This window comes from Coenobita brevimanus, chromosome 61 (genome assembly GCF_032717465.1).
Source record: "Coenobita brevimanus isolate Jiangsu-jjx chromosome 61, ASM3271746v2, whole genome shotgun sequence".
Classification (NCBI taxonomy): Eukaryota; Metazoa; Arthropoda; class Malacostraca; order Decapoda; family Coenobitidae; genus Coenobita; species Coenobita brevimanus.
This window is the reverse complement of record NC_137014.1, coordinates 6,245,597-6,255,140: the sequence shown is the minus strand read 5'-3', so window position 1 is coordinate 6,255,140 and position 9,544 is coordinate 6,245,597. Positions and strand designations below refer to the sequence as shown.

General features: G+C 41.0%; 1 protein-coding gene across 1 annotated transcript; it reads left to right on the top strand.

Annotated features, from left to right (window-relative positions):
- Window positions 1–1,223: 1,223 nt before the first annotated feature.
- LOC145403586 (uncharacterized) lies at window positions 1,224–5,726 on the top strand. Its single transcript, XM_080275262.1, has one exon. The coding sequence runs from the start codon at window positions 1,224–1,226 to the stop codon at window positions 5,724–5,726; it is 4,503 nt and encodes a 1,500-aa protein (XP_080131388.1).
- The last annotated feature ends 3,818 nt before the right edge of the window (window positions 5,727–9,544 follow it).

Sequence of the window (9,544 nt, the reverse complement as noted above, 5' to 3'; positions counted from 1 at the left end):
CTAGGTAACCATGAGAATATATTTGTAAACTTCATAAATATTGCTGAAGAGCATGGCATCGTAATTCAACTGCATTCCTTTCGTGTCATATCCATATACATTATTACACAAAAGAAACTGAATTGTTCAGCTCTTTCAGGCTACAAGAATTCCAGTGACTCACTCAGATGAACAACGTTGTATGGCGAAAGTTGAAACAGAATCCTAAAGTTCTCCTTGTCGTGAACATATTCATGTTCACAGGATCTCCGTGGTTTCTGTACCTCGTTCATGAGAATTCAGTCATATGCACTTAACTGGTAATGTGTCAGAATGATTCATGACTATAAGGGTTCAATATTGGATCTTTGTTCTAAAAGGGTATAATTTAGTTTCTCTGGTTTGTTTCATTGAAACTTAGGTTAATTGTAGTTCACTGGTAATGCGGCTGTTCGGAGCACGGAAGTAAATTATACGTTATTGTGGATCTTTCAAATGTAGTATGTTTATGTATACTTATTTTGTATTTTGTAATTTTCGGAGTGTGATTAATTATTATGAATTGTATGATACTGCTTCAATTTCTCCATGGTACGAATCAAGGGAAGTGAGGTGGTGACTGTGAGCTGGGGTGTGGGCAGTTGATCAGCAGCACTGGTATGGAAAGGATATAGCAGCTCTTCACGTGAAGTGTGCCCTCGACTCTCGACTTTCCCTCCCCGCTGTAACACTTGTGAGCCTATGAAGGGTGAGGATGGAAACTCCTGCATACTGAAGAAGCTCTAAACTCTGCCCACACTGCCCTCTTGGTCTACAGCAGGTGTTAGCATAGAAACACCTGCGGACATGCTACCTGCTTCTCAGTCACCACCCTCTTGATGGTCTGTTCTCAGTAAGGTTGTTATGTCACCAGTAATGTGAAGCAGTGTTCCTAAGGTTACTTCTCTTGTAGTTTACTTTCTTATGCTTAGGATTAAGTTAGGATTAAGTTATAATTTTGTGAATAAATTATATTCTCCAATTTACATTTTCCTAGCCCCAGTGTACAAATGAATGATGGGTCATTTCCAACTATGTGAGTAGTAGTAATAGTGCAACTCTGGAATCATGGTAGTCTTCTTTCACATAAGAGACCGTTTCCGTAACTTGGCCATGACATTTGGCGCCCGAACAGGGACGCATTAATTCGTTGTGCACGCGGGTTGGCAGTATACAGGGAAGTTTATAATCTTTAGATTTTCACCATGAGTTCAGACACTATAAAGAGGTTAACTGAAGAGGGAAAACAAATGGGCTTAGAGGGTGACAAGCTTATGACCTGGGTAAGAGAAGAGAGAGTGATAGAGCAAAATCGGCAGAGAGAGGAGCGGGCTCAAGAGAGGAAGCTAAAGATTTTAGAATTAGAGGCACAGATTGAAGCTTCGAGGGCTGCTGCTGCTGCTAGTGCTGCTGCTGCTGGTCAGAACGTTCGACCAGTTGCAACCGTAATTAATCCCCCTAAGCTGCCAATTTTCGATGAGGCCAAAGATGATATAGATTCTTATCTGGCTCGCTTTGAGAGGGTAGCTCAAGCTGCAAGATGGGAGAGGTCGGTGTGGCCAGCTGCCTTAGCATCTCTACTAACGGGTCGAGCTCTCGAGATGTATCACCAGTTCACTGACGACATCATTGCAGATTTTGATGATCTGAAGTCCGCACTTTTGAGAGGTTACGATGTGACAGCAGAGGGTTGTAGGAAACGGTTTCGCGACACAAAGTTTCGTGATGGCGAGTCTGCAGTGCAACTAGCTTGTCGAATCAAAAGGAATCTTGTTAAGTGGTTGGAAGCGGATGGATCCAGTCAGACCTTTGAGAATTTAGCAGATCTCTTTGCAAGGGAGCAATTTTTAAGGCAGTGTCCTCCAGCTCTAATGATGTTTTTAAAGGAGAAAGAAGTTAAGAGTTTGCAGGTTTGTGGGGAGGAGGCAGATCGTTGGATTGATGCCCATGGTCACCCTTCCCAGATTAACAAGGTCAACAAACCCGTGGCTGAAGGGCAAGAGAAACCTTCAGAACGCTCTACAACGCAGATCAAGACAAAGACCTCAGGGAGTGACAGTAAGTTTGGTAGTAAAGGATGTTGGGAGTGTGGTAAACTAGACCATAGAAAAGCTCAGTGTACTTTTAATAAATCAAAACAGACCAGTGCCGCTGCATCAGGAAAAGCATCTGTGAAAGCTAAAAGTAGGACAGTTAGTGGTTCAGCTACCAAATTTAATGGGAATGGGCAAAGTTATAAGAACTTAATATTGAACAATGGCTTGGTAGAAGGGCAAGCTGTTACAGCAATGCTAGATAGTGGGTCAACTACTTGTGTTGTAGCAGAGAAGCTAGTTTCATTGAGACACTATACTGGGAGAACAGTTTCACTGAAATTGGTGAATGGGGCAGTGATAGTGTTGCCAGAGGTAGAAGTTGAAATTTCTACACCTTGGTTAATAGGGAAAGTTTATGCTGCTGTGTGTAAGACCCCAGTTTACGATTTAGTTGTTGGTGGTGTAACTGACAATCCATATTCCCTCACAAGTATACAGTCTACCAGTGATCAAAGCTTGGCTGAACAAGACAACGCAGAGGACGTGAACTTAACCAGGAACAGAGTCCCGAGTGGAAGATCTGACACTGAAGCAACGGACGAAGTAACCACAGAGTTGGAACGAACTTCGAGGAGTACTGCTGGTGGATCATCAGACGCTGGACTCGTTGCTGCAGTTACTAGAGCACAAAGTCGCAAGGACGGTAAAGTTAAACAACCCCTGAAGGTGAGCAATGTTGATACTTTCGTGTCTACATCAGAATTTGTGAAAAATCAAAAGGATGATAGAACTTTGAACTCTATAAGAAGTCATGTTCAAAGTAAGAAAGTGTTTCAGGCAAGAGGAAGAGTGTCAACCTTTATTCTTAAAGGGGGTAGATTATACAGAGAGATGACAGTTAGAGGAGTGACAAAACAACAGTTGATTGTGCCAAAGAACTATCGTAAGGAAGTGTTCAAATTAGGTCATGAGGGAATCATGAGTGGCCATATGGGGTACAAAAAGACTCTGGACAGGATTCAAGGAACTTTCTTTTGGCCAGGTATGGTGGCTGATGTCAGCCGCTGGTGTAGGTCATGTGATGTGTGTCAGAGAACCGTGGATAAAGGTAGCATAAAACCAGGAAAGCTTAGGTCTATGCCAGTAATAGACGAGCCATTTGCTAGGGTGGGTATAGACATAGTTGGACCTATTACACCTAGGGCAGATAGTGGAGACAGGTATATACTCACTCTCGTAGACTTTGCTACTCGGTATCCAGAAGCAGTTGCCTTGCCTAATATAGAGACTACTACAGTGGCGGATGCGTTGATGGAGATCTATTCTAGAATTGGTATTCCAAAGGAGGTTTTGACTGACAGAGGGAGCCAATTTACTTCAGCAATGATGAGGGAAGTTGAACGGTTATTGTCAATAAAATCTCTTAAAACCACTCCATTTCATCCCATGTGTAATGGCTTAGTAGAAAGATTTAACGGTACACTTAAGAAAATGCTGAAACGAATGTGTGATGAGGCACCTAAGGATTGGCCAAGATACATAGCACCATTGCTCTTTGCATATAGAGAAGCACCCCAGTCGAGTACTAGATTCTCCCCTTTTGAGTTAGTTTATGGAAGAACAGTGAGGGGTCCTTTGGATGTACTAAGAGAGATTTGGGATGGATCGGTCAGCACACCAGAGACTGTTAGTACCTACAGCTATGTTCTAGATCTCGGTGAGAGATTGGAAAACACATGTAAGCTAGCAAGGGAAGAATTAGATAAGGCACAGGAGTTGGATAAGAGCTACTATAATCGTAGGGCTAGTGACAGAACTTTCAAGGTGGGTGATCAAGTTTTGCTGCTTTTACCAACTGACCATAATAAATTACTCATGAACTGGAGAGGTCCATATAAGATTGTAGAGTGTCCTTCTGCTTTGAATTATGTAATAGATATAAGGGGGAAGAAGAAAAGATTTCATGTGAATATGCTGAAGAAATATGAAGTAGACTACGATCCAGATGATTGTGATGTAGCCGAATCAGATGTAATTGCTGCTACAGTTATTGAGTACTCTGACGAGGTTGAAAATCTTTTGCTACCTATACCAACCACTGAGAAGTCTTGGAAAGATGTAGAGTTGTCAGTAACTTTGTCTCCATTAGAGAGAGGTAAGATATGTGATTTGTTGAGTATGTACTCAGAAGTGTTCTCTAGTACACCAAAGCTAGCAAATGTTCCTCCCCATGAAATTGTTTTGACTGACAAAACCCCTGTTCGAAGTAAGCCTTATGCTATACCATATAGTTTGCAAGCTGAGGTAGAGAAAGAACTTAATGCAATGGAAGAAGCAGGGATAATTGAAAAATCTAATGCTCCCTATAATAGTCCTGTAGTGGTTGTACGTAAAAAGGATAAAGGAGTGAGACTCTGTGGAGACTTTAGGAAATTAAATGGTGTAACTCAGTTTGATGCAGAGCCTATGTTTGACCAGGGGAATATCTTTTCAAAATTATCAGGGTCCCGATATTTTTCAAAACTAGATCTTTCTAAAGGATTCTGGCAGATTCCATTACATGTGGATAGTAGGAAGTACACTGCATTTAGTACTCCCAAGGGTTTATATCAGTTCAAAGTCCTTCCTTTTGGCTTGTGCAATTCACCTGCAGTGTTTAACAGGACAATGAGGAGTGTGTTGGGAGGTATGTCTGGCATAGAAATATTTGTTGATGACATTTTGGTACATTCCTCGACTTTTCATGAGCATTTGAAATTGTTGGATCAGGTATTTTTCAGACTTAAGGAAGCAGGCTTAGTAGTAAATCCATCCAAATGTGTAGTGGGTCAAGCTGAAGTGGATTTCCTTGGTCATAGAATAGGCAATGGGATATGCCAGCCCCAGAAAGATAAGGTTGGGAAAATAGTTGAAGCTTCTGCCCCCAGAACTAAAAAACAAGTTCGTTCGTTCTTGGGACTAACAGGCTATTACAGAGCATTCATACCAAACTACTCTACAATTGCAGAACCATTAACCAATCTAACAAAGAAGAGCAGTCCAAATAAGGTAGTGTGGACAGATTTGGAGCAAAGAGCATTTGATACTCTAAAGAACAAAATGACTAATAAGCCTATTCTCCATTTGCCAGATTTATCTAAAGACTTTGTTGTAAGAACAGACGCGTCAGGTGTGGGTATTGGTGCTGTGCTGATGCAGTCCCATGGAAATGAACTGTGGCCTATATCCTACCATAGCAGGAAGCTGGGACAAGCGGAGAGGAACTACAGTGTTGTTGAAAGAGAGTTATTAGCAATCATTGAGGGTGTAAGAAAGTTTCGCCAGTTTTTGTATGGACGAAGGTTTGTTGTTCAGACAGATCATCTGCCTCTGCATTACCTCAAGACTGCTAAGAATTCCAATGCAAGGATTATGCGGTGGGCATTATACATGCAGCAATTTGAGTACAGTGCAGAGTACATTAAAGGAGCTGAGAATGTAGGGGCAGATTATCTTAGTCGTTTGGATGAAGGATATAACACATGCTGTTCAAGTTTGGGAATTCGTTCAGATTCTGTGACATATGTTGGCTCAGGTTGTTTGGGCTTGCATGTACTTGGTATTGATGAAGATGTAATTCTGGAGAAGTATAATGTTAAAATTAACTGGAATTTAGCTGGCCATGATGTGTGATATAATTTTCTAGAACGTAATATTAGTTGTTAGAACTTGGGTACAAGTTCTTTTGTTCAGGGGGTAATGTCAGAATGATTCATGACTATAAGGGTTCAATATTGGATCTTTGTTCTAAAAGGGTATAATTTAGTTTCTCTGGTTTGTTTCATTGAAACTTAGGTTAATTGTAGTTCACTGGTAATGCGGCTGTTCGGAGCACGGAAGTAAATTATACGTTATTGTGGATCTTTCAAATGTAGTATGTTTATGTATACTTATTTTGTATTTTGTAATTTTCGGAGTGTGATTAATTATTATGAATTGTATGATACTGCTTCAATTTCTCCATGGTACGAATCAAGGGAAGTGAGGTGGTGACTGTGAGCTGGGGTGTGGGCAGTTGATCAGCAGCACTGGTATGGAAAGGATATAGCAGCTCTTCACGTGAAGTGTGCCCTCGACTCTCGACTTTCCCTCCCCGCTGTAACACTTGTGAGCCTATGAAGGGTGAGGATGGAAACTCCTGCATACTGAAGAAGCTCTAAACTCTGCCCACACTGCCCTCTTGGTCTACAGCAGGTGTTAGCATAGAAACACCTGCGGACATGCTACCTGCTTCTCAGTCACCACCCTCTTGATGGTCTGTTCTCAGTAAGGTTGTTATGTCACCAGTAATGTGAAGCAGTGTTCCTAAGGTTACTTCTCTTGTAGTTTACTTTCTTATGCTTAGGATTAAGTTAGGATTAAGTTATAATTTTGTGAATAAATTATATTCTCCAATTTACATTTTCCTAGCCCCAGTGTACAAATGAATGATGGGTCATTTCCAACTATGTGAGTAGTAGTAATAGTGCAACTCTGGAATCATGGTAGTCTTCTTTCACATAAGAGACCGTTTCCGTAACTTGGCCATGACATAATGAATACTTCATTTGTCCATATAATGAAAGGATAAATAATGTTTTTATTACTTTTGATGCTGAACTTTGTTCCAAAACAATACATTAGAAAAAAACTAAACAAAAGGAAGTTACGCCTACAAAAAAATTCCCTGGAAAGCTTTCTCGAAGCAGTTAAAGTTATTATCTGGTTCTAAACTTCGAGAAGTTGTATTATCAGTCATCACTGTTTTTCAAATATACCGTTCCAGATAGTCAGCTTCAGTACAAGTGAATAATAAAATACAGAGTTTGGTTGAGGAGGAGTCATTAGAAATGCATACTTCTCTGAAGTGTCTGCTTGCATCCCATCGCCACAACGATAAGCACGTAGCACCCTTCTTGCAGCAAACTCTCATCATTTTTCTATCCAACTCTTTAATGTCAGAGTTAATCGTTACACCCAATCCTTCACGTATGCATCAGGTCAACTCCTGAACTCTCTTCCTCTGTCTGTGTATCCTACTGCCTATGACCTCCAGTCTTTCAATCGCAGTGTGTTCAGGCATCTCGAAATGAACGGATATTAAATTTGGCTCTCTGTTATCTTGTTTTTATTTCTTGGAGGGAACAAATGCAGAGTTCAATCATTTTGGGCCTTCTTCCATACAAGAAAATCTACATAAACTCTTTGATATCAATTTAAAATACAAGATGATCTTGCACACACACACACACACACACACACACACACATGCCAATGCATTTGGGTGTTGAGGACTTGGTTGATAAAGTGTTGACACTCATGCACTCACATGCACACCAAGCATGTAGCAGAGGGCAATCTTAGGCTTAGAATTCGAGGCCGAAGCATTCATGAAAAGAGGACTACGCGACCGAGACCGATCGTTTTCAACTAGTCTCGAGGTCAAAGACATGGACTTTTATTGGAGGTCTCATTAAACTCATTTTTTTTTTAATCAAGGCGACGGTGCACTAGACAGGTTGTTGAAGATTGGCTGAATGCAACTGGTCCGAATAACATCATTGTAATTCAGATAAATACCTGTCATTATGTGAAATACACTGGTGTTATTCGGACATGCTGCATTCAGCCCATTCTCACCAACCTGTCAAGCGCATCTTTGCCTCGATTAAAAAAAAAAAAAAAATGAGTGTAGGTCTAAACTTAACTGTTTATATATCGTATAGGGTGTCAATTTCATAGCAGCATTACACCCCCCCCACCCCCACCCCCACCCACTCTCTTGAATTTGACTGACTGTGAAAACTCATTCTTTAGTAAAACAAAGTATTCAGTGTCTGGGTGCCACATTATAATTTTCTTCTTTCTTTCACTTCCCCTTTTTCATCCCTCCTTCTCCCTTCACATTCTTCATTTCCACTTCCCAGTCATCATGCCCCATCTCTCTCTCTCTCTCTCTCTCTCTCTCTCTCTCTCTCTCTCTCTCTCTAAAATGTGCGTTATTCTCGTAGTGGTAGCAGTAGTTTTGGTTGTCATAGATTCATCTGAAAAGTGAAACCAATGGGATGCAAAGTGAAGCTGATCTCTGGCCATCCACCATCCTCTATTTCAGGGTAGAAAAGGGGCTGAGGTACTAATGTTGAATCAGTTAGAGGAGCCACTCGGTTACGTCGATGTCACCCTAATGGAGCACATACACATTTTTCCTATTTTTACTGCTTTCCTTTGATGTATCGGATATAAAGAAATATTATCTCATATCAGGGAGCTCTCGTCTACCGCATGAAAAACCTGTGGGAACAAAACAAGGGTAACAAAGGAGAAGCCAGGCAATTTGTATATCTTTGATCAAATACTAGGTGAAATATCTTATTCACTAATTAATAAATGCTGACACCTACATCTTGCCTTTTTCACCAAGTCATTGATTATAAGCAGTTATTACTGTTGATCATAACATTACCATTACAACTTTACCTCTTGTAACGCTGCCTTCCCTCTCACGGTTCGCAACCCGCCCACCCCTACTTTCACGACCACCCTTTCCTATCCACACACCCCAGCCCCTGTCATCCTACACACTCCTCCTCCTACATATATTTCCTCTTCACTATTTTCCTGTCCTATGTATTCATATCCTAACACACTCGTTGTCTTATTAAACTCACTAAGAACATTTGTATAATGCATGTATTTATATACTAATTCATTTTTTATGCAATGCTCTGGTAATAAAGCAAAAATCTATGGCATGTTCTGACTTGTGCAGTCAGCATTTCAACATGAGATTACCTTCCCAAACCTGCCTCGGTCACTTTTATCCCTATCTCTGACCACAACCCCGCTCCTCCCTTCCAATATGTGCGTGTTGTTACGGACTGTGCCGGGGTATTCCTGATTCTGAGGGTCAAATCAAAGACAATGACCCTAAAATAAATTAACCTTACTTTACTTACCAAATCTCTAGACAGCACATTATCAAGATAGGTTGCTTTATATATGGTAATAAACAGGACCTCAGTGGGACACTTCTAACCTAATCAGACTCACTTACAAACCTACTCAAACAAAACCAGACAGACACTTTAGTTAATAGAATTCTAAATGGGAACAATTACGTTACTAGGCCAATATGAACAAGTCAGACATAACTTCTTAACTTACTACTCGGCGTATTGGAGTACTTCCTACAATACAGCACTAAACTAAGAGAGGGGTTTAGAAGAGATTTTAGAAGAAAGACAAGTAGTAGTGGTTCACTTCTATCCTTTCTTGATATATCCCAGAAGTCATGTCTCTTTTTCCTCCATTGACCAGCCTGACACCAGGAAAGAATCTCATTCCAATAATCTCTTCGGGAGGGTGGTCACACGAGGCTATTCAGCTGGGACTGGCTGGAGCCTTCCATTGGACGGTCCTCATCACCTGTGTTCGCCTCCGCCGCCTTTCTCTCCTTGTAGTTCGATGTGGGT

Coding starts and splice junctions, on each gene's coding strand:
- LOC145403586 (XM_080275262.1), top strand. CDS start 1,224: ATGAGTTCAGACACTATAAAGAGGTTAACTGAAGAGGGAAAACAAATG.